At 40.6% G+C, this 25,955-nt stretch overlaps 1 protein-coding gene across 2 annotated transcripts in view; it reads right to left on the bottom strand.

The window, feature by feature from the left end:
• The window catches only part of ccdc88c (coiled-coil domain containing 88C), a 46,156-nt gene extending 23,692 nt beyond the window's left edge, over positions 1 to 22,464 (bottom strand). For both annotated transcript variants that reach the window (XR_010931750.1, XM_067613334.1), the window contains exons 1-7: positions 21,847 to 22,464; positions 19,028 to 19,140; positions 16,540 to 16,648; positions 4,075 to 4,144; positions 3,281 to 3,339; positions 2,077 to 2,160; positions 232 to 375 (exon numbers count right to left, since the gene is read on the bottom strand). Coding sequence is in view for 1 of the 2 variants with exons in the window: in XM_067613334.1 (XP_067469435.1) it covers positions 232 to 375; positions 2,077 to 2,160; positions 3,281 to 3,339; positions 4,075 to 4,144; positions 16,540 to 16,648; positions 19,028 to 19,140; positions 21,847 to 21,906 (639 nt within the window). In the remaining variant the exon portion in view is untranslated. The remainder of the gene's footprint in view (positions 1 to 231; positions 376 to 2,076; positions 2,161 to 3,280; positions 3,340 to 4,074; positions 4,145 to 16,539; positions 16,649 to 19,027; positions 19,141 to 21,846) is intronic.
• Between the last annotated feature and the right edge of the window lie 3,491 nt (positions 22,465 to 25,955).

Genomic DNA, 25,955 nt, shown 5'->3' with positions numbered 1-25,955 from the left:
ATTCAAGTCAGCAGAGAGCTAACCGGAAGTTATCCAGCTGAAGTCTCTGGTGCGCATGCTCTGTACAGTGTTGAATACAGCAAGATTTATCTGGTGGTGATGGGCTTAATCAGCGTTGTGTAAACTCGTTTGGTAAGGGCTTGAATGTAAAGGACATTCATTTATATGTAAAAGTTCTGCACTGCAGGTTTAATAAAGTAGTAAGAAGTGGTTGTTGTGGAGTCTCCGTACCTCGCTGGCCTTGTCTCTCTGGTCAATCAGTTGCCGTAGCGACACAGCCATGCTGCGGGACAAAGGTTCCAGCTCGTCCTGTGTGAGCTCTGCTCCTTCCTCCATCCAGGACAGGTCGAGAACATTCATCTGGTTATGAGTCACCTGCAGCAACACACACACAAAATATAATGTTGTCAAATGTGGCACAAATTAGATGTTGTAACCGTTTCCAACAGTTAGGATACATACATGTCATGTAGTGTGTATACAGTAACACAAAAACTACTGTATTCAACTGCTAAAGTGACTTTATTGCTCCAAACAGTCTGACAACAGCACATGTTAACTACTCTGTATGTTCATTCTAGCAGTTTATGTCTATGAGTAAAATATTAAAAGCAGAGATGTTAAACCAGATGGAACAGTTGAAATGATCTGCATGTTTACGCTCATTACCCTGTAACTCAGCTTGACTTGTCTGACATATTTGGAAACCTCGGGATCTTACCAGGAAGTTCAAATAATGAAGTTCTGTGAGCTTGAATAATGCTCATCCACACAGAGAGCAGTGACAGACTCTTCAAAGTGTCAGAGTTGAAGTAGGTAACTAGCATGGTGACACGGTTAGCCTGATGGCTGCTTTGAGATAAATAAACAAGCTTTCTGAAAACAGGAAGGAGCTTTATTAACTATCACATTCAGAATGCACGATCATTGAACAGATTACTGTTGACTACGCTGTTATTGTTCTCTTATCTATGTCAGCTGATGACAAAAGCATTACAGCTTTTTACAGAGATTTCAACCATGTCTCACAGTCTTCATGTGCAAATGGAGTTTACTTGGTTGTGACCTAAGTACATGACCTAAGTGTGGAACTTCCCTTACATGATAACAAGAGAAACTACAGGAACAGCCATGAGGTCACACATCTGCCCCATTAACTTGTACAGGGTAAATCTGGTTTCAGTATCGGTAGGGGTCTGGTGGACATCTTCACATCAACCCACATATCAAGTTCACAGGTTAACAGGAAGAGGATGTTGAGCTGCCACAGCATACAGGAAACCCACTAACACAGACCAATATTCTGATTTGAACTCCACTAAAACCCACCATACACCTTAAACAAACATAACAGATCAGTGATGATGAACCTCCCACACAGCAGTGAGGAAGAGGACAGAGAGCTGCAGCAGCTGTAAGGAGCCATGATTTAAGACCAGGAAGGACACTGTTTCATCAACAGAGACCATCAGAAGCATCCCAGTGGGACTCCTTTAAGTGGCTGGACCGTGGGCTAGATTGTCAGAACATGGGAGAAGAGGTGGTGTGTGATGTCATCATGACATCACATGTGACAGCTATGGGGAACAGTACATCAGTGAAACAGCCACTCAGGACAAGAGACTGAATGAGCACCTGCAGCAGACATCAGCTGTCTGTGAACACCCGACCAAACCACTCTTCAACAAATTAAAAAACATTTTAATGCCACACAGAATGCAATTTAATACCTTTTTCATGGTCCTACTGGACAAAAATATTAGAAAAGCACTAGGGACAATTATTAGTACGTTATACTTATATCACATTTCTGTCGGTACTTTTAAGTTCCATATTTAGGTCATGTGGTGGCAACAGAGCAATCTCTATTACATCTAAACAAACTCTATTCGCTGATGAAGACCACAGGATGCGGTTGACAGCACCAGAAAACCTAGCAAGGTACTCGAGTCAAGTAAATCTTGTCTCAAGTACCCTGAATGAAGATTATTCTTCTAGTCTTTTCAGTTTGGATCACGGTTAAACGTCACTGGTTTATTTCTGTTGTAGGCTCTACTAGCACTGAGCTCTACTCACCTCCTGGATGTGAGAGACGATGGCTGCCTGGGTCTCAATATCCAGCAGCTTGATTTTCTCTATCATCTCCTCCTTACGCTCACACTGAGCACGCACGCACACACACACACACACACACACACACACACACACACACAAATAAAGGAGGAAATTAAAAAAGGTCATAAAAAATGTGTAATGTGCAAGTTGTTAATATATCTGTATTTTAATTGATGTCAGCAGAAGGGGATTACGGGAAAGAAGTGGTGTGACGTAAAATGCGAGTTTGTTTGGCACATGTTTATTTGACTGGAGTGGAGAAAGAGTTGTTTTGTACAACATCAACAACATTTTCATGCGGCTTTATCCACCACTCACTCCCTCCCTCTCTCCCTCCGTCTTTCAATTCATCCCTCCCTCATGACCTTCCTCTTTCCTGGAACCAGTAGAACCAGAACAGGTAGGGAGCGAGACAAAAGAAGGGAAGAGAGAGAAAGAGAGAGAGGGAGGGAGAGAGGGAGGGAAGTTAGGAAGGAGAGAGTGAGGAAGGGTGAAACAGAGCAGCCGTGGGCAAAGGAAAGCAAGAGAAGGTAAGATGAAAAACTGTTTGGTGGGTTGAGTGGTGGAAATGAGAGACAAAAAAAAAAAAAAAAAAAGAGTTGAGCAGACAGACAAACAAAGAGGGAAACCACCTGTGCCCCCACCTCCCGCATGACTGGCCCCTCCTCTTTAATTTCTCCAGGTAACCCAATTAACTCTTAACTCGCCACGTCTGACTAAATCTTATATCCTCCTATATTCCTGACAAAAAAACATTTCAATTACTAAAAGTGTTTTTCAGAATGATCTGGTTTATACTCTAGTTTGGGTCACATCATGAATTGTTTTATTTATTTATGAACTATTTAAACAATTGTGCCTTTGAGCGAGGCTCTTAAATCTTACACTGAGTTGCTCATACTTGCTACATTTTCATTGAATAGAAGCATAAACCTGTTGGCTGTTAGTGTCGTAAACCATTGTTTTTTCAATCCTGCAGTCACATTCACTTCCAGTCCCACCCTGCGCCACAGTAGGCACATTGAACAGCTGTGCTCAGACATGCAAAACTAAACAGACACTAAAACACTTCCTGGGACAGACTGGGTGGTACAGTAAGCTCCCGTGTTTGGGTGCACGTGTGTGTGTGTGTGTGTGTGTGTGTGTTTGTGTGAATATGTGTTACCTGGACAGCACAGCCTAGTACCAGCAACAAAAGTCTTTTCAGCTCTTCCATGCTCCTAGCTGGGGGCGGGGAGATGACAAAAACACACATACATTTTTTTCCTGCAGTGTATACAAAGTGCATCAAATGCAAAGAATGTATTAACAGTGTTAGTGTGTGGGTGTAAAACTACAAAGGCACAACAAGAATAAAAGTCACATAGATGAGCGATATCACACCTCAGGCGGTGTTAGACTATATTATGCAATAGCTAACATTTCACTGCTGACTAACCTGGCTTTTGTCATTCGCTGAACATTTCAGTTCACATTAGTTCAACTCTACAGAGATACAGACAAAACTATACAGTGAAGTATACAGTACGACTTCTGCCGCAATGACAGACAGGCTCAGTGTAGACCTGCTATCATTACACACTGCCTGTACCAACACTGTATGTTTAAAGCAATTCCTCCTTCTGTTTAAAAATGTAAAGAATAAGGGTATAAGGATACAGATGTTGCCCACTGTTCTTCATGCAAAAAGCCTGGTAGCCTTATATTGTTTGTTACAACTGAGAAAACATCACCAAATATCAAAAAATAAAATTTCCTGATCATGGTGCAGAGAATTAAAAAAAAATCTAACTGTATATTTGATCAACCACTCTGGTTACACTGTTTAATTGCCAGCAGCTCTTTACACTTTTCTCACTTTAACAGGAAAAGCTGACTGAATGTTTGAATGAGGGTAGTGGAACTATATGGGCTTGGTCAACAACAGGGTGTGTGATATGCGGGGAGTGTGTGTGTTACCTGATATGGGATCCTTGGCGATGCAGAGAATGTTTGGAAGGGGCATGACTATTAACTGCTGTAATGTGTCCTGTAACAGAGCAGAGGGGATGGGGGTGGCGGGGCAGAGAGAGAGACAAGACTTCACTTATTAAAAGACTTTTGAGCAAGACAAACTATTATCTAGTAGCTGCTCCTCTGTTGACTAAGTGCGGTCACACTATCTGCAAGTGATGTTCTTGTTTTTATGAGAGTTACTCAGCATTGATCAAAACACATTTTGTAGAAATGAATCAAAGTCCAGCTTCCAACTGACCCAGACATGTGTGCCTACGTGTTTGTGTGTGTGTGCATGTGTGCACAGGCGAGCAGCCAACAGGAAACACACCGCTGTCGACAAAGAGAGTGTGTGAGTGTATGTGCGACTCAGGAAAGAAACGGCCCGCTAGGAGGGAATACTTTCCATTCCAGAATATCCTCTCCTCCTGCCTCCCAAAAACACACCTGATTGTCCAGACGGGACAAGAAAATTCAATATTTTATGTTTATGCCAGACAAATAAACTCCAGCTAACTGTAATGAATCAAATGCACTGACGCTAAGAGTGTTGGAGAGGCAGAGGAGCTGTTTGTTTTGAAATGAGGAAACATGAGGGGATTAAGGTCACATAGGAAGACATTAGGTTTAGAGAAAAGGACTCATGGGAGGTGACATGATGATTACCTCTGGCTGAGGAGAAGGGAAATGTACTGATGGAGGTGTGGAGTGTCTGTGTGTGTGCTGACTCTGAGTGTTTCTAGAGAAGGGAAGTGACTGTCAGCAGGGAAGGGCGGGCTGGAATAATGCTCACACACACCTGCATACTGTCTCATACACACCTTCCCAAAGTCCACATGTGACCCGTAATAGTGTTGCTATTCAGTCATTGCCATAGCTTCATGAGGTATAGGGCTGTCTCTGATCTAGAGTGTCACCTGCTAACCAGTCAAATAAATGCACTCTCAGCTTACACGACCGTTACAACTGAGCTGAGCTGCAGGGACAACGTCCAGGTAGTGTAATACCTGCAGATACTCTTACACTGGCCTATACACCAGCAGGTAAGGTGATAGCCGAACAGTCCCCCCCCCCCTCTCTCTCTCTCACACACACACACACACACACACACACACACACACAGTACGGTGTGAATAAAACATGTGAGCTGACTACCAAATGTCTTTAAGGTAGAGCAGCTGAAACCTATGGCCAGTCTGGAAGCATTGACATTAAGTTTTAGTTTCATACAAAAACATGACAGATGATGTCAAAGAAACCCATTAACTAACCGCTGAAGATACTCTGCTAGAGCAAGTGAGAGTGAAGTCTTTAGATTCTTTGCACGAGTGGGACAAAAAGTGTAACATTTGGTCTAACGGCGGCACCAGAGGAGTGAACATGTTTGTCAGGCTCACCTCTACAATGTCAGACTTGGTGCTAATCTATTTACTCTAAGCTGGACTCAACAAACAGTTGTACTTCAGCTCAGCTGTGTGTTAGCTTTAATGCTAATATTAACAAGTGAATGTTTGTCATTAGTTTTAAACGGTACCTGCCATTAAAGATGCCCTGTGGAGCTTTCTTATTAACAAACAGAAGTTATGTTTACATGGACATAATCCATCCAAATAATCAAGTGTTGATTATTTCAAGCTTGCAATAACTGAAACAATGTTACCACTGTTGACCTTAGTGTTGCTATGGCCTACGTTTCCCACACTAGCTCAGGCAGAACTGTCTGTGTGGCTTTGATAGCTTTGTCAGTAGAAGCTGCATGAACATGAGAGCATTATGGAACACAGATGCTGGAGGTGCTGTTGCAAAGACGGCTCTCCTGGGGAAAACATATCACTTAGAAAAGGACCACAAGGTCGCAGGATGCACAGGAGGTTTGTCTGCACTTAATAGTGGTAAAGCGCACTCGTAAATGACAAAACAATGGACAAGATGGAGAACGGGTCTTTCCCAGAGGATCATCTTTAACTATGGCCGTTTAGAAGATGACGTCACCTCTAAAATCAATGCTGCTCTACTTTCTGTCTGATGTATGACAGTAGTAGTTGGGGACAACTCATAAAGACATTGAGAATCTTAGTCAGTGGAACACAAACAGCCTTTAATAAATCTACTGTAGTGTTTTTTTTAGAAATTTGTGAATCAGATGTTAACGATGGATCAATGCTACTAGTCACCAATACTCAATTCTTGCAAACTCTTTACATCAGCTGGTTGTTTGACAGACAGACTTCCACAACATTACATAATAATAATACATCAACATACATGTAATAGTTGTCAGCTGTTAAATGTGTATCTTTTCTCATTTACTGTGAGAAATATGCAGGTATTATTTTGGTGCATGTTTTATTTTTCAGTCTACACAAACTGAACACTAACACAATGTGAACTTCACCAAGAGTGTGTGCGTGTGTACTATTGCTAGCTCAGATCTATAGATATTCTCCTGCGGCAACATCACCAGCAGGATCTAACACTTAAAACTGACAAGAGATCAATATGTGCTGCTACACTGACCCATTTAGACACACACACACACACACACACACATAAGGCCTAAATCCATGGCCCACTAACACACTGGGCTCACATTTCTAATCCGAGATCAATAAAATGGTGACAGCTAACAGGAGATCTGACTTTAACTGAGCCGCTGAGCTCCACAACTTTCTCTCCACTTCGACCGCTTTAAAATCCAAATCACATCCTGCTCCTCTCCTCTTAACTATCTGCTTCCGATGCCTTTAAAAGTTCATTTCAGTTAACTCGAGTCAAACTTACAGTACCAGTCAAAAGTTTGACACATCTTCTTGTTTATTTGAATTAGAAAGTGTTTTTGACTGGTACTGTATGCGTACAGCTCAATGTCACATTAACTGTTTCAATGGGCTTTACAGGCACACACTAAGCTCTCTGACTGGAGAGCACTTGTACTACTTTATACTGGGATAACATAAGACAGTAAACTGGATTTTGACTTATGACACACTGAAGAAGAAAAGCTGGCAGAAACATGCTAATTACAGTTCACTTTCACAGCTGTCAGGCATCCTGGTGACACTGTGATATAAGACACAGACTGTTTAACTGTGACAGGGTATTACTCAGGGTTGTTCACATATACCGAAATTTGGTGAAGACTGGATGAATTTTTATGAAATTTGTAGGAATGAAAAAGTGTTGTGGAAAACTAAATGGTGGAAAATCTGGTCAGGTAGGAGTAGGAACGGCAATTACTGAGGAAATTACAAGGAATTGAAGGAAAAGGTGTTTTTATATGCTTCACATTTCAGGAGTCAGGAGCAAAACAAAGGTTTACAGTTGCATCAAAGTGGTGCAACGCAGAGCAAAAAGCTGATCATTTCCTGCTTAGTTTGCATCAGATTGTACTGAATTCTGTTAAGAATGATTCCACTAACTAAGAGGCAGACAAATGGGATTGAAATCAAAAAAACTTGGCAGTAACAACATTATATTAGAGCTGCAACAATTAGTTGATCAATTGATTTGCCAACTATTAAATATTCACCAACTATTTTGATAATTGATTATCATTTGGAGTCATTTTTTAAGAAAAAATGTCCAAATTCTCTGATTCCAGCGTGTGAATATTTTCTGATTTCTTTAGTCCTCTATGACAGCAAACATCTGGGTTGTGGACTGTTGGTCGGGACAGAAGACATTTGAGGACGTACCCTTGGGCTTTGGGAAACAGTGATCAACATTTTTTACCATTTTCTGACATTATATATCAAAACAACTAATCAATTAAATGAGGAAATAACTGTCAGGTTAATTGATAATGAAAATAATTGTTAGTTAATTACAAATGTGGTTAAATCTCAATGAAGAACAGACGATAAGTAGCCTTGTGCTTTATGAAAGATTCTGTGAAATACTGCAGCTACAGTAAAACCAACATAATGCATTTTATGAAGGGAAAAGAATTCATCACTTTACTTTCATTTCATTTTTCTACAAATCTGTCTATCTAGGTTTGCATCAGATGTAACAATTTTCCTGTAAAATATTAAAAGACCTCCTGCTAAAAATAACTAATTGGCTCTTGATAATACTAGTTTGTGAATTAGCAGAGCTAAAGCTTGCGACAGTCTTTTCAGGTTGAATGACAGCTGCTGACAGAAATCCTGAGTATATATACCGTCATGCTGGGAAACAGTTAGTGAACTGTTAGGAGGGCTCGGAGTTTTCAAAGGAAGTCAGACACAAACAGGGAGACAAAGTGAAGGCTCATTCCTTCCTCCATAGTAACTCCTCTTCTTTCCTTTCTTTCTTTTCTTCTCTTGACACAGGGAACATTAGCACTCTGTCTCTCCCCTGTAAGCCAGTTGTTGCCCTCTAACCATTCAAAGAGGTGATGACGCATACATACACACACTCAAACATAACACGCCGAGTTAGATCAAACCGAAAGATAACCCTAAATTCTCTGGTAACCTAACGGTCAAGCCTCACCCCTCCTGCACATAAACACACACACACAGTCAGCAGCAGTCCTTCCTGACAGTTAGTTGAGACAATAAAACACTTGTCAACGTGTCTGACCAGGGTCAATGCCCATACGCTGAATATTACAGTCCACCTTACCAGGGTGTGTGTTTTGTGTACAAAGTAGGCCAGAGGATATGGAGTTCAAAACATCCCATGTAAGCTCAAGGCTTTGTTCTGCAGTTCCCACGGCAACCAAGGAGGGGTAAAGTGAGAGGGGAAAGGGGGCGAGCAAAGGAGAGCAAATTATGCTCAACTTACGACACAGCAAGACAATGTCTTTCACAAGAGCCGGAGTTTCACAAGGTTCAATGTAAGAGCTGTCGTACACTCGGACACTGTGGAAGTATTACAGACACTCTCACTCAAAAAAATAAGTTTGATCATCTGGTCACTGACTGAGGCTGGTGGTGTGAGGCTTTCAAAAAATGTCTCATATTCAGACATGTTTCATTTATTTATCAAATAAATAAAAGAGGTTGTTTTGACAAGCGTTGCACACAGTGGTGTTACACTCTGAATATGTGTCCCCTGATTTCTCTCTTTAATATTAGTGTCAAAGTGGGTACAAACATCAGTGAGGCTCAACTGACAAATGTTTCTATTATCCATGAATATACCCTTATATATACTTTTTTAAAATAACTTATTAGCATGTAAAGAATCAAAAATCATAGGAAATGTCACAAGTTATCAGATCCCCAGTCTTAAAGTAAGTAATTTTATCTGGTGACCAGAAAAAAACTATTATTTAATTAACTAGTGTAAAAGTGTCAGAGTAAGGGGGGTTTGTGTGTGTGTGTATGTATGTGTGGGGATATACACACACACGCAAACTCAGATAATAGGAATTAGGAATTGCATGCATATATGAAATGTATGCAATTCATATATGTATGCATTTAATAAGAGGGAAAAGGTAAAGGGGAGGTTAGGGGTAATGGGGAGTCGGGGTTAATGGAGTAGAGTTAGTGGTTGAGGTTTGGTGTTGTAGGTGTAGTTTGGGTGAACCATGTGTAGGAGGATTTAAGTGCATGATGAGGTTGGGTGGTGTGGTGGTGGGAGGTGTAGCATGGAGAGATCCAGTTCAATTGAATAATTGGAGGAATCTTCTTCTTGGGCTTCCTGAGCTCTTGGACTTCGGTCTCATCCATCTGCCTCTCCAGATCAGATCATCAAGCCACTGCTGGCTCCTTCCTCGTCCTCATGGGTCTTCTTGTCGTTATTGAGAGACTCCAAGAGAAAGGACTTTTCCTCCTTCCACTGGCGCGTCTCATTCTCCAGGTCCTCCTTAGCCTGGTTCAGTGCTTCCATTAAACTGGAGGTTTCATCCTGCTGCTTGGCCAGGAGACAGGACCTGTCCTCCTCCCACTGGTGTCTTTGGCGCTGCAGGTCCTTGTCTGCCTGGGCTGGGTAGCCTGAATTCTGAAAGTTTCCCACATCAGCTGGGCCAAAATCATCCCAATCTCTTTCCGCTGTTTCCTCTCAGCTTCCAGAGCCTTCTCTAATGGTCTGATTTTATGTGAAGCTTCCCTTTTTGTCTCTCTCTATTTGGAAAGCTCAACTATAAGAAATCTGTGCCGGAGGTTTGCCTCCTTTGTTTGTGTGTCCAGCAATTTGTTCAATTGCTCTAAGCAGGGCTTCTTTCTCCTTGACCAGTTTGGAGATCTGCTCCTCCTTTTCTCCTGTGATCGACTGAAACTCAAGCTCAGGGATCTGGAGCAGAGCCTGGTTGGTCTGCTCACAATAGGCCTCCACACTGGGTCTTTGGACTGACTTGCAGGTTCTTGCTCTGCTGTCACAGTGAGCTCTGATTCAGCTATTAATTCAGCTGCAGGCTCTACCTCTTGAGGTGCTGTGGCAGGCTCTGGCCCTTTTGAATGACCAACCTTGCCCAACTCCTGTCTCATCTGACCCTATTTAAAATATTATATATATATATATAATATCTTCCCAGCATGGCAGGATAATCGGCCTTGTCAAGTGCCTGGCAGTACACGAGGTTGCTCCCCTCTTGGAGGTTCTTCCTCCACAGGTTGGGGTTTCTCTCTTTCCTCTGGATGTAGGCAGCTGGTTTCACAGATGGCTTGTGTTCAGCAGTGTGGTCTTTTTGCCGGGCTGGTCTTCAGTCTTGACAGATTTTTTTTGTCTGGGTAGAGGGGAGCACCTCCCTGACTGTAGGAGTTCCTATATTCTGTCCCTTCAGTTCAGATTTGAGTGGGTATGTTTGCGGGTAACCTATGCTCAACCATGTACTGAATGTCTCCTGTGTAGACACAACAGTTCATTTGCTGCTGATGATGATCTGCTAAACGTGCTGCTCATGATATGTTTGCTAAAAGATTTGTCCTTTATCTGTAATGGCACTACAGAATCACCACAGTCTCAAAGAATATGAGACAAACTGGTTTCGGACTTCCCGTGAAAGTATTTAGTTTGTTTTATGTGTATAACTACAGTCATTGTGTAATGGCGCTTCCAAAATGTGGGTGAACTACGCTCAACAATGTACCTGAATGCCTGCAGTGTAGTGACTCGCTGCTGCTGATGATCTACTAAACATGCGGCTAACACACACTTTCTGTCTAGACACAGGGTAAGACTGTCCATTCTTTAATAAAAGCTCTGTTTTCACTGTCTACTTTTCCCTGTCTCGTGTTGTGTCTCGTCTCTGCTCTCTCCCCGACATGACGGAGTCAGTCGGTAGAGCCCTGAAGCTCCGACTTGCCCAAACACAGAGCAGAGTGACTCGCTGACCACTGGTTTATTCAAAGTTTATTCAAATTAAACATATTGCGTGTCCAAATTTCACCAAATTCGACACTGCACTCCTTTTGTTCCCCAGCAATGTATCTGCAAAGTGTGGAGTCCATCGGACGAATGGTTGAAGAGATGCGTGAAGGACATACAGACATACAGAGATTCCTTTCTTTAGTAGATACAGTATTTAGATCATCAATTAATAGTTTCATTCATAGTTTGATAGTCATTTTTCAAGCAAAAAATATTGAACATTTTGTTGTTCCAGCTTCTCAAATGTGAGTTAGCTGCTTTTCTTCGTTTAATGTGATGATTAGGTTTTAACTATTCATAAATCAATCGAATTTAATTTATTGATGAATAATGAAAATGATTGCTAGTTGCAGCGCTGTTCAAATTCATAGTGATATTAAACTAAGAAAAGAAGCAAATCCTCACATTCAAGAAGCTGCAACCAGTAAATGTTATTTTTGCTGTTTAAATAGTCTTTGATTAAATTTCTGTTGATAAAATGATCAAATTAATTAATGCTGATTAATAATGCTGATTGTTACAGCACTTGGTCGGACCAGTTGGATGGAAAACAAGAGTGTTAATAGCTTAGAATAATTCAGAGCTTGTGATATCAGGTTACTGTTCTCTGTACAATAGAGAGGGAACAGAAGGGAAGTGACAGACACCCCCCCCCCTCCCCTCTCACACACACACACACACACGGTTAGCGCTTTGTCACTGGGGAGACCAAGAGGATTCACTGGACCAGCCTCTGTGTCTGCTGGGACATCATCTAATTAGGAGAAAGCCAACGCCTAGTGCCGTATGAACAGCTGGGTATGGTGTGTGTGTGTGTGTGTGTGTGTGTGTGTGTGTGTGTGTGTGTGTGTATTTTGATCTAAACTAAGTGACACTCTAAGGTTCATAACTCATTGACTTAAGGTTATACTATAAGGTATGTGCATGCACGTGTGTGTTGAGGCCAGGGTATTTGACTGTGGTTAGAGATTAACCATCATGGACAGATTAACCCCATACTACCCAGAATGACCCACTTCACAGAGCGTACACACACACACACACACACACACTCACACACACACACAAACTGAAACTGAGTGAGCAGCAGATGTGATCTTTATTGTGTCTGACCTGCATGTGTGCATGAGATACATACATGATAAGAGATCCAATACTATTCTTTCCTTCCCAATACCGATTCCTGAACTTGCATATCGGCCGATACCGAGTACTGGTCCAATACTACTGCATTAAAAAAACATTTTAACAGCTGCATACTGCTGACCCTGTATGGATGTGATATGATTGCTATCTTTCATGTGATGCGTCTTCAAATGCTTTATAAGATTGTTGGTGTTGAAATTGGCAACACTAGTGCCACCCCTCGAAACTAAAGCCTTGCATACTGTACACATTGCCTTTTTACTGGTGGGACTTTCCAATGTGAAACTATTTTAAAGTTTATCAATAAATTACGTGGTATTGGTGCGCTTACTCATCGATACCCGATCCAGCATTTCAGGCAGTATCAGAGGCATTTCCAATACTGGTATCGGTATGAGAACAACTCTACATGATTCATGTTATGCCGAATTCTGTTACTGGGACACTAAAAACCAAATAATTACACTCTTTGTTTTGGTAGGGCTAAAGGATTCAGAGAAAATATCCTACTGTTTTTCTGACCAATTTGAATTGAGATGATTTTCCATAAATACATCTCAAGGTCTGTATCAGCGGCACGCAGAGCCTCAAAAAAAAGGTAGAGAAGAAGCCGAATAAGTCCATCAATGAATTTATTTAACAGATAACGATCGACATTCCGGGAAAAAGCCTTCTTGAAGATAAAAGCATAGTATCAGACATGCACCAAGCATAATGACCAACTTGTCTCGAGACCAAGACAATGATAATGTGGTTGAACACTCCAGAAAAAAACTACTTAGTACAGTATGTGTGACAAAATAGTCTCAACTCTGATGTCTAAGGTCAAGAATGAACTTCCATGCTCATATTTAGCTCAAACTAATAAGATATCTTAGCATAATAATGACAAACTGCTGATCAAATCTGATAATGTTAAATCAATCTTAATGATATGTGACTGACAGCCCTTGAATGATACTGTGGTGTTGACAGTTCTGCACTGTAGCTGCAGTTTAGTGAATGGATAGATGGTCAGACTGTTCAGACACCTGCTGACCACCTGTATGAAAATGGTGTGATGAGCTTCATACTTTTCTCTTTGTAAAACACAACATGCAGCACTTTCCTCAAAGCTTTATTTTAAAAGGCCCTGCACAGTCACACAGGTGTTTTCACTCACTGTCTCAGGATGAAGCTGGGCAGAGCTACCCTAGAAAAGACATTGTTATATTGAGGTACATGCAGTCCTGAGAAGAGGTCCAATTAGACAAAAGTGAAAACACTTGTGTGGGTGTACCTGTGTGTATGTATGGGCTTAGAACAAGGGGTTGGGTGGGTTACTTTTGCAGCACAACCCAAATAAACTGGATTAATGGGCGATCAAATAGGTAAAAAAAAAAAAAAAGCTGTTGAAACTTCTCTGTTTTAAAAGGCCCTGCACATGTGTTTTCATTTATTCTGGCTGATTAGACTGGCTGAGGTTGGGTAGAGCTATACACAGTATGTACCAATAAGAATAGTGTAACAGGTGTGAAAAAAGAGTGTGATAAATCTGAGCATCCATTTGAAACTATTACATAAACCCCACAGTGTTATTTAGCTGCCAACTAACACACATTTCACATGGATACGCTATTAAATAATCTTCCTAGAGATTAAAATCACCAACAACTATATGCAACAACCACATAAAAACAATAAACTCCCAGCACTGTGTGGGGTTAGAGCTTAGAGGAAGTGTGATGGTGTGTGTGTGTGTGTGTGTGTGTGTCAGCAGAACATGACTGCAGCTCAGCCAAATCAACTACATCTGAGCTCCTTATCGCTGATTTATACTAAAGACACGCTTTGTGTTGATGCACACGCACACACACATGCAGGATTTATGCTTCTGGCCAACGGCTGTAATTAGCTTTGAGAGGATGGTCACATTACATCACTGGGTTTGGCATTAAAACACATGGAAAAACTAAACACAGTACACACACATGCATACAGGCATTTGTCACTGCCTGGTTTTGACAACACTGCTGTTTTTGAAGCAAAGTTCAGTACAATAAAATTCTCAGTGTCTAATCTACGTGACAAGTTTTCCGCTTATGGAAAGAAACAGTGCACAGCCAGGCGATTGTTTAAAGTGACACTCAATCTAGAAATCTATCTTTTAAAAAACACTCTCCCCCTATGAGTGTGTTAATCTTCCTGTCACACTGGAAATGACCTCTGCTGTCACTGCTTTACTGCAAACGGAAACAGGTAACACCTTCTAAATTTGAAGGATGGCTAAAGGAAGTACTGAACTATATCAAACTTGAGAATAAGAGATGATAACTTGTTTCACAATGGAAACCCTTTATGAAGTGAGGCTGTGTTCAGCCTGGATTCACAGCAGTAACAATGGATTCAATAACATGTTTTTGCAGTGAAGAAAAAACTTTAAGCCGATCCTGCATCCCAATCTACTTCTCTGCTGTTCCTCCTCCTCCTGTTCAGGATGATTCAGTCACATTTTGACCAAACGTTTAACAGCTACAGCTCATATATCATAGTTTTGGCAGGAGTATCACCAAATGGTCTGCCTCTAGTTTCCCCACATCAACAGACAGGGTACTGGAAGGCTTAGATTCCTGACAAACAAGCAAAAAAACCCAAAACTACTCATTTTTCCCCTGACTTTGTGTATAATGACTTTCAGAATTCTATTAGACAAGGAAAAATTGTTTCCTTGGGATCAAAGACGTGAAATCAAAGTCATTAATATTCTAAAGCAGAAACCTAAATGTACATAAAATATATTGAAGGAAGTTGGTATTAGACTTTCCAGCTTGAAATGCGACGCAAAAGTTGTTGTTTTTTTTATTTAAAAATATAAAAACAAAGTTTTTTCTTCAAGGAAAATTCTATTGCCCTACTGAGTAAGTACTTCTACAGACCAGTTATTATGTTACTGGAGCATCAAGCCTCTTCACATAACCTTCTTGAATTACAGCTCCACTTAAAAGGCCACAATGAGACCAGACAGAGTGGAGTGAGTGACTTTTGTAGCATAAGACAAGTTTCAAGATGTGTCACTGAATACTGACTTATCTTCTTATGTCTTCCTGTTGCAACTGCTTTCATCACTGGTGCACCAAGGGTGTCACTTCAGCATTGTTTCAATCTTTAAATTATTCATTTAGTAGAAAGCATCATTTTTGATCATTCCTTTTGGAGAAAGTTAGTAAGTGTCTTAGAGAAAATCTCACTGTAAACTCTCTTTTAGTAAATTAATTCTAATTCATCAGAAAACATTCACATCTCCAGAAGTGCCCTGTGTGTAGCGTCATCTGATGACAACAACTAAATAATTCGAAGGACAAAAATCCCACACACTATTGGACTGAGTCACTTCCTGGTAATATTGATCACTGCAGATTATTGGTTGTTAAGCAAGTATACTAAAAGATGATTGGCCAGCAAGTTCAAAGTTGATCGATACTGATGTATACCATCATCAATACAGCCATGACTGACACACACGCGCACTGATTTGATTTAGGGATGTATATGTGTGTGTTTGCCTGAGGGGGACGTTGAAGTTTGTAACATCAGATCTATAAGGACATGTCAGAAGATATACACATGACAATGATGATTTGCCTCCCAGGCAAGCAAATCAGCTGAGGATTCAATCACAATAGCATCTACAACAGACAGAGACAGAGACTATAAATTGTCTAACATTAAAATACTACAGATGTCATCTACAAATGAGTATGAAGCAACTGGAGTAATTGATTAGCAGTTTATAAAAAGATCACTGAAACTGAAACTAGTTGGTTCACACTCTTTTGCATGGCTGAAAAAAGAAATTAACATCTGTGGTGCTGTGATATAACTACTGAATATAATCATGTAAGTGTGGATTGTTGCTTGGCTATTGTAGTGTAGTTTGACCCATGAATGTTGCCGTAGTTTGTGAGCACACTGTTGGCACCGTGTGTGTGTGTGCATGCATACCTGGTAGTACGTCCTGATGTGTCTGGTGAGAACAGTTAGGTTGTGAAGGCGAAGCGCCATATCATTGTTCACATTCTTGTTCAGCCTCTGATTGGTTGGGCTGGGGTCACTATGGAGGCAAACACACACATACCCAAGAAGCACTTAGATTGACGTTATTAGTGGCTATTTAAGACAAAGATTTATACACACACACACACACCCCAAGTGCAGAGTAACTATTGTGCTGGAGAAGGATTTATGTTCACATCCACACATGTCCACATGTCGTCCTGTGCCAGACTGATCTGCATATGAACAGAGGAGGAGGGGGGGGGCAACACTGTCTGACTGACCTACCATGGCTGTCATGATGTCAGTTTGATGTCGGAGCTCATTCACCTCTAATGGAAACTACTGCAAATGTAAACCAGTGAACAGACTTTAAGACACCTTAATGGTAGGCCAGCAAAATGAAAGTCTGTTCACAAGCCTCTTACCATCTGAGCTCCTGGAGTGTGTTGTACCAGTTATTCCTAAATCCATCAATACATTTATATGTAAAGTCTATCTTAAAATCAGCTGCTAGAATGTGTAGCGCTGTTCAATCAACTATGTAAACAGGAAGTCACCAAGAAGATATATCAGGTTAGATTTACAAATCCTTAGTAACTGTGGGTATTACTTTGTTTTATTTCTGTCTGCATACACAGAGAGTTAGTATTATTCTTGTACTTTAGAATGAGAGGAAAATATCCAATTTTGCTAACCTTAGCAATGCTTTAGCCATTTAGACGTTATTCCCATGAAGTTTTGGAATTTGAGCTACAGTGTGTTGTGTTATTTTTGTGAAACGTCATTTAAAACCAGTTCACATAGTTATTAATAGCATTTTAATCAGGTGTCTGGTCAGATATGTCAAACAAATTACATTATTTCTTTTCCTTTTAGATACGGGCACTCACTAGAAAGCTAACGTTAGTTGGTTCAGTTAGCTACACAACATGTATGACTGGCAGTTACTCTCTATGCAACAACTAGTTTGTGTGGTGCTCCTGTGTTACCATACTGACTCATAAATCTCCTCTTGAAAAAAACAGTTTTCAGTGCTTACACTTCAACTGACACTTCCAACTTAATTTTTACCTACATTTCCACATTTTAAAAGCTTTCAGCATTTTCACTTCAAATGATGTAACTTCACTCTGTGCTTATACTTAAATGAACAAGATTTCAACTTGTTTCAGTGGTTTCATTTTTACTCATCATTTTAGCTTCTTTCAGTAAATGTATTTTGACCACAACCTCAACTTCAGCCTGTCTCAGTCTGTCAGTTATTTCAAATGTTTCGACTGCACATCTTCAGCAGCAGACTTTTCTACTTCTGTTTTATTTATTTAAAACAACAACATTTATTTTGCACTTTTATGGTCGATATAGAGGTCTGAAACAATAACGGGTTTACAGACTGACTGATTTAACAGCTGACTGCTTCTCTGACTGACTGATTTGCCAACTGTCTCTGAGTGCTTTTCCTTTAATATTGCTCACAGCTCTTCCATCCTGGCCTCCTCCTCTCTAACCCACTTTCTCATAAACCCCTACCAAGTCCTAATCACCCCCCCAGTCAGCCCAGCCTACATTCAGTGTGTGGAGAACAATAGCATGATTATCATTGTTTCTGAAGACAATAACTAACATATGAACATGTGGTGTGATTGGGGACAGAGGGCTCTCTGGATGGGGCACACAGCAAGATTTAGATTCCAAACACGTAGGTATGTTTCATTATTATTATTATTATTATTATGAGGACCGTATTAGTGTCCTGGGGTCCAAATGCTTTAAGAAGCTTTTCCACTCCAGTAAGAATTAAACAATGTGTTTGGTGATATTCTATAATTTACTTATTGTCAACAAATCCCATGAAAAGACCAAAACCAACAATAAATGGATCCTACCTACAAGTATGGTCTGTATAGCCAAAGCTTGATATATCTTATTACAACTCACTTACAGTACAAAAAGGGAGAATCTAGCACTGAGGTCTTGTATGCCTGTCAGTTAGTGTTGCAGTGGCAGTTTTTTTTTTCCAGAGCTGCACAGATTGAACAAAGCCTTATATCTGGAGATCCAGTCTCTATCTGCTGCACCACAGTCTTACCTGCCTGCTACACACCTGCCTGTGGAAATCCTGAGTCTCAGTGGGAACTGACTGAGCTCAGCTCTAAAGGGACCCTGATTGGTAGAACTCACACTCCATCTTAAAACACAGTATTTCTTGCTGCAGACCTGAGCAGCACATCTGGCTGTGACGTTTCCAATCTGAAACCAGCGAGTCAGGATGTGGTTGCACAAACACACTTACAAAGGCACACACACAGGAAACACTGTATTCACTTACCACTTATACACAGGTCCAGATACACAAAAAATACACACCAAAGGATAATTTGACTGACTCATGCTATAAAAACGTGGAACTCTCGCTTTTTTTGGCGCTACCTACATGTGTGTCATGATCTTGTGCAGGAAGACGCCGTTCACCAGCTCCATAAACATGTTGACCCGCTCCTCTGAGCCCACGTCATCACATGGACCCAACGGACCCAACGTCCGCACCTAGAGACAGACAAAGACAGAAAAGAGGAGACACTCCATCACACCTGGAAATGTCCTGTCTTGATGTTTTTCTTTTCAACTAAATATGCTGGTGACATCCTACGTTATTCGGTAATGATGTTTCTAGTCATGTATTGGTCATTTGGTTGCTGTTGTTGACTTTCAGGTTGGCGGGGACAAAGGTCACCATTAAATCAACTGTGCTTCAGCAGTGGATGTATAAAGAGAACTGGATATATAGTGTTGGCGGTGGGGCTCAGTGACGCATGGAGGCAAAAAAACACTTCCCACTGTAAAGAAATTACCCAGATGCATGCATACTGCACATGCTCTATAGACCCCATACCCCCATAGAGCATGCTCTCCAGACTTCCGCCTGTCGTAGATCACCACAAAATATATTGTCATATCGCACAGCCCTACTGTTGAGGCATTGAACCGCAACCTTAAAGGCTAAATAGTGCCAATGTATGTTTTCAAAATGAAGACCATACTACCCGTCAAAAAGACGATGTCGGTCAGAGGGTTTCTTCTACCACAAAACCACAATGTCTTCGATTTGATTCAGTCCAGGGACTTTTGCTGCAGGTTATACCCCTCTCTCTCCTCATGTTTCTTGTCTGTATCTTTCAGTCACAATGAAATAAATGGCTAAATGCTTAAAAAAAAAAACTAGGGTAAACATTAAGGATGCACCATTATGATCCATGTTGTGGCCAATACTGACTTAGCTAAGTGGATCTAGCATCAGCCAGATGTGACAGATCCACATTAAGTACCGTGTCTTTGTAGATGTCAGTATTAAATTCAGTGATATTTTGCTGCCCAGGGACTGCAGATGTAAAGTAGCTATATAGATAACTCTGGCCCGACGGCTGTGTTGTGCATGGCCCCTGTTAAATAAACTAATATACTAAACTCAACTCAACTGATTCCACTGGCACCGCAGCAATCTCTGACCTCATGTTACCCAAGATAAAAAATATCCCAGCGTGTTCTGCATACTGAGATCTACAAATGTCAGATTCTGGAAAAAGAGCACAGATGGCACTTGCTATCAGCAGATACCCTGAGTTGAAGTTGAATCAGACTCAGTATCCTAAGAGAAAATGTCAGATCCATCTAGCATTAAAATGAGCATGAAACAAATTCTGTATCACCCCAAGACACGTGTTAGAAAAAGTGAAATGAGCTATTATATGTAACCTCTAGAGAAGAAAATAGTGACTATTTATTTCTAGAGCGATGTTCAATACAGTGAGAGCCTGCTTGGAGCCTGCACTTAGTGATTAGAGGAACTGCGGCTTTACAGATATTTAAAAGGCACCTTCATGGCCACACAGCCACAGATAACTGCTGCTTGGTTGCAGCTTTGATGATCTGTACAAATTAACATTACTGACATTAAAAATATATACAGCACATTAGATTTTTTCAAGTTTTCACTTATTCAGAGAGGTTTTGCTGAGAGCAATGCTCTCTTTTTCAGGAACGCCCTGCTCAAACTCACACAGTTGCACAGCTGGAAGCTGCCCAGTGCAACCACAGTCTGATCTGCTGGCCACTGAGCAGCTCCACTGGAGCAGTAGAGGATTAAGGGCCTTGCTGAAGGCAAGCAATGCTCTTTCATTTTCCCCACCCAGATATATCCCAAAATCCGGTCCAAGGATCAAATCCGGTCCAGAGACTGTACTGGTGACCTTCTGGTCTCAAGCCCATTTCTCTAACCCATGAGCATTAAGAAGAAAAGAAAGTTTGAAAAGGTGAAAGTTGCCCTGTGTCGCCTTTCTACTGTGTGGCCAAGTGAATTGTGTTCGTCTGTGTCCAACAAAGACGGGAAAAATAGGTGGTTGACCGGTCAGGTCAACAGGATGTGAGGTCACGGGGAAACAGGAAGAACCACAGGGTTAACAACCTGTTGACTGCTCTGCTGGGTGTCATAGTCTGGGCTGGCCTGCAGGAACTTCAACACGGCCACACAAACTGTTATCTATAACAAAGTCTGTTAGGGATTTCAAACTACCTGTAAAACAAACATAACAGACCACATTGAGATAAAGGTGCATAAAACACAAATATATTATGTTAACAGTGTGTTCAGTCTAAAAATCATTTCAGGAGGTTTACAATCACTTGTTCACTCCCTGCTTGAAACTGTGATGTATCAGTGAAACCAGCTGCTGTTCTGCTTGCTCAGAAGAAAACCGTGAAGACTAACAGCACTCAATGGCAAGTGACTGTTTAAGCACTTTCATTCTTTTTCACTCAACAGAACAGATGTACCATCAGGAGACTAAGTGCATCTGGTTTAACAGATTCTTAAATAACATCAACATTTTAGTGTCAAGAGGTGATGAAACAGCGGCAAATGATGAGCTAAGGTGCACCAGATGTAATCGGTGAAGCAGAAGAAACAGAAAACAGTTAAGAGTGGGAATTAAATGTGGAAAGTCCCAAACACACCATCAAAAAAATCTCTCAATGTAAGGCTTTAACATTGAGAAATATGTCCCCTCTCACTTCAGTATGACACAGAATCAACGCTCAATGATTACATTAATGGTGCAGAAGAGAAACTTATTATAGAATGATGCATTAGGGGTCAAAGTGCTTTGTTTCCACTAGTTAATGAACGGTAGTTAGTAAATTGTAAATGTGCGTAAACTGAGACAGCTAATAGAGCAGAAAATAACAGCTCCCACTCACCCAGACCACGAGCGGTGACTCCATGAAAGAAGCCAATAACTCGGACACAGTCACATCCATGGTTGCTCGAACGGCTTCCGATCAATCAATCAATCGATATCCGCAGCAGGCTCGCGGTAGGTCTCCACACCGGACAGAACAAAGCCCCCGCGAGGCATCGATCCCCCCCGCACGAGCTCGCTCTCTCCCTCTCTCCCCCTCTCACTATTGTCTCGCGCTGCTCCGTTTCTTTAAACACCGGGTTTAAAATTGAAAAACAAGTTTAAACGTGACAAAAACTGTTCGAAAAACTTCCAACAGCGCCCATGTGCACAGAGAGTGAATTCCAGTCAGTTAAAGTGGGTAAATATCCAGTTTGTTTCCCGGCTGAAGGTAAAAACACTTGATCCAAACTTCGCAGGACAGTTGTTCACGTTGCCAAGGCTACAACGACTCGGACCGTAAAGCAGCGAAACCGCTGTGAAAATAAGAAAAGAAAAATAAACGGAGTAGAAAAAAGTAAAATGCAATATTGAAAAAACAGTTAAAAGAGTTGTTTCTGTTGTTTGCTGCTACATCTGCATGTCTCTTTCACCTCTCTCCTCTCCGTCTCTACATCAACCTGACTGTGAAAGCAGAGGCAGGGGCAGGGGGCTGACTGACAGGTATACTGACCAATCCACTACTGCACGAAGCGTGATTCCCGCCCCTTGCAATAAATTAACCAATTACAGTCCTGTAATTTGGAAGCGTTTCTCTGAGGCTGACGTCACCGCCAGACAGAATCAAGCAGTCAGAGTTTAAACGGAGCAAGATAGTTCCCGTCCTGACAAGTGGTTTCCAAAAATACAGTTTTTAGCTATTTTTTAGTTGATTTTTGTCAGCTACTGTCATATTTATTATCGTTCCAGCCCTAGTTGGTCGGTGTTTTTTTTTAAGTCACCTTATTAGTACGTTAATTTCGCATCTATATCATTGTACAATACAACAATCAGCTACTATATTGGCTATCTAGGCTACTGTTTTGTACATTAAATATAAATAATACATTAAGTTGGCTAACCAGATACATAGTTTATTTGCTAACACCTTCCTATTTGGAAGTCATCAGCTTAAAGCTAACATTTATGTAGCCTATATGTTTCTGTCAATGTCTTTTATCAAACTGCATTGGTGCCATGGAAACATTTCTAAATTATGTTTGAAAGTGTTTCAAAAAATAAATTAATGACAAAACAATAAAATAGGCCCAGAAATGCATCTTTGTTATTCCTATTGTTTACAAGTGTTTGAAATATTTCCGTTAGCCCATACAGATGGGTATTGGGGGTAATAATCTTGCTTTGCCTCAACACTCTCTGATCACTCTTACAACAGGTTGAAAAGAAACCAAAGATCAGCTCAGATCATAAGGGCACAAAGGCCAAATGCAAACTAGCTGTAACTGATGACATGAAATACAAGAGCTGAGGAAGTTGCACCAATAAAATAGAAAATAATGATAAAGTTGTACTTCAGCATATCATGGTATTTTTCTATGGGATTATTTTATGAAGTCTGGAAGTTTTTATGAAGGCTGCTGTCTACCTTGAAGAGTGAGTGAAGTGTTAGTGAAAATGTTCCTTTGGCCCAGTCCAAGTTAACCGACCTTTAGAGAGGAATTTAACTGGAAAGTGAAGTCAGGTGTTTTGATGCTGATCCCAGTGCACTTTGGCTGCATTACATGTGGAGGAGTGAAGGGTGGAGTCCGGGTCATTTCTCTGGAAGACTCAAATCCAGAGTGTACTTTTGATTTGGCATGATCAGACAGGAAATGGCAAAGGTTTACATCACCATCCATGTAAACAACCAGACCAAACATGTAGGAAATACAAAAGTTGCAAGATACGAGGAATGCGTCATTGCACTACTTTACCTTTGGGCAAAAGTGTTTGGGTACAGTGTTACTGGAAAACTGCTTTTTCTGAAGCAGTGGAGCTGAGTGAGTGCAGCATGGCAGTGGACATTGTTCTACCTTAAAGAATACACATGGCATCAATAATCTGGATGACAGCACCAACCTGTGGCCTATTGGTGTTACTACATTTACCACAGACAACACTGTGACCATTTTTTGTTTCATTTGATTGGGGCACATGGACATACATAAATGGATTTGAAAGTACTCATACACCATTCACACACCATAATTAAATACCTACATTCATTCTCATTGAAAGATGATGTGCAAACATCTCTGTCCTAAATCTTTATAACAGGAAATAAAAGCTCTTAAAATTCAGCAAATTATCAACATAGGACCAGTGTCAGCACCTACTTACCCCAATGGCTGAAGAGAAGAAAAAATAATACATATATTCATAAATAAAATATAATCATAAGGAGTCAGATTATGAATATTATCAAACTAATACTACAACAAATATTGACAGAACACTGCTCAGTGTGCTTTCTTTTAAATGCAGTTACATAATATACCTATAATAATGACAGTAGTCATGATAATGAGAGTATTCATAGTAATAGTAATGGGAGTAATAAAAAGAAGTTAGCTATAATCCTTCAAACTTTTTAAAAAACTATTTCTGACTACATTGACATGACTCATTTTAAACCAATAGCAGCAATGAAGTTGGAGAAGTTAATTCTAAAAGTGGTGATAATAATGCATAAAAAACATTGATTACCTAAAAAGAATTAAAAGAATCATGGCAGTATACAAAAGTATGATTCCTTTTAAATTAAGTTTTAAGACTGAAGTGCTGTGTGTGCCTTTTTCACTGTAGACATTTGGTTTTGTAACAGCAGGAAAAGCACAGGTGTTACTAATAACATTAATAATTCAATTGAAATGTCCCAGTAGAGGCAGCCAGTAAGCCGGACCCTGGAACTGGAGGACCTAAATGGAACGTAGCCATCATTAATCTTATTAATTACAGCTCTGCTTTTCCAACTATGACTTGCCAATAAATAAAATGTTGTGAAAAGGTTTATTGAATGGTGACAGCATGTAGCAGTGTTGGCAACTAAACAGCAATAACTGAAGGTTTAAAAAGGTCAGAGGTGATAAAAACAAACCAACAGGGGGGTCCAATACATCCAGCATAGAATACACATGCAGCAAATGATAATGAGCTCATAATCAGCTGCATGATGCCTGTGTGGGACTAAGATATGAAAAATGTGTTCTACTGGAGGCTTATGAATAAAAATCTATAAAATGTTTAAGTAAACGTGTTGTTGGGTCTCTACAGTCGCCCCATGAGGATTCAGTTCTGTCAGTATTTTGAATGTCTCCATGTTCCTGTTGGAGATTTTGATCCCCAACCAGATGATCTAAATGCTGCTGAAAGTTTGAGTTGATGCTGTCGGCTCCACAGACTCTGCTGGATGCAGGGAACCACTCTTTTCTTCTTTGATTCAAAAGTTGTAATATTAATCCCTGAATTGTTTTGACATCGCTTAAAGGAGCACTGCACTAATGTTTCATGTCAAAGTCATAAATCAAATGTGCTACTAATGGGAGGACTGCTACTGATCCTGTGTAAACAGCTGTATAATGTCTTCTGTGGCAGTGCAAAAGTTTTTTAAGTCTGAGAAAATAAATCCAGTGTTGAGTCATTTTGGCTTGGGCTTAAAGAATCATTTTGATTACAGCCTGAATCACAAACTGGTTGCATTGAGTTTGAAAGATTGCATTATGGGAGGTGTAGGAGTAATATAGGGGCATGATACTGGTTACTAAAAGTCAGGATATTTAAATCATGGTATGGAAGTGCAACATTAAATTGCTGGTTTGCACCTTGAACACATACTGGGTGATAGTAAACATGTACTGTATATATGAAAAATGTGACTAAACAGTATTACTGCTGATGAGGAGGAACACAATGCTGGTGGAAGTTCCTTCTTGATCTCAGGAACTGTATGAGTGACAGGATATTCTCAACTCAAAGATCCACTTTGCTAAGTTTCTCAAAGCTTTCAGCCAGATTTTAGGGCTTTCAGCAGTGGATGAAACTGGCTTAGATGTCGTGACATATGGATGAAATCTTGGTCACATTGATGACTCCTGAGCAAGCTCCATTCACTAATGAAGACCATGAGATGTGGTTGAATGTGTGGTTGAT

Source organism: Thunnus thynnus, chromosome 16 (assembly GCF_963924715.1).
Source record: "Thunnus thynnus chromosome 16, fThuThy2.1, whole genome shotgun sequence".
Lineage (NCBI taxonomy): Eukaryota > Metazoa > Chordata > Actinopteri > Scombriformes > Scombridae > Thunnus > Thunnus thynnus.
Note: the sequence above shows the minus strand (reverse complement) of the source record. Positions and strands in the feature narration are given on the sequence as shown.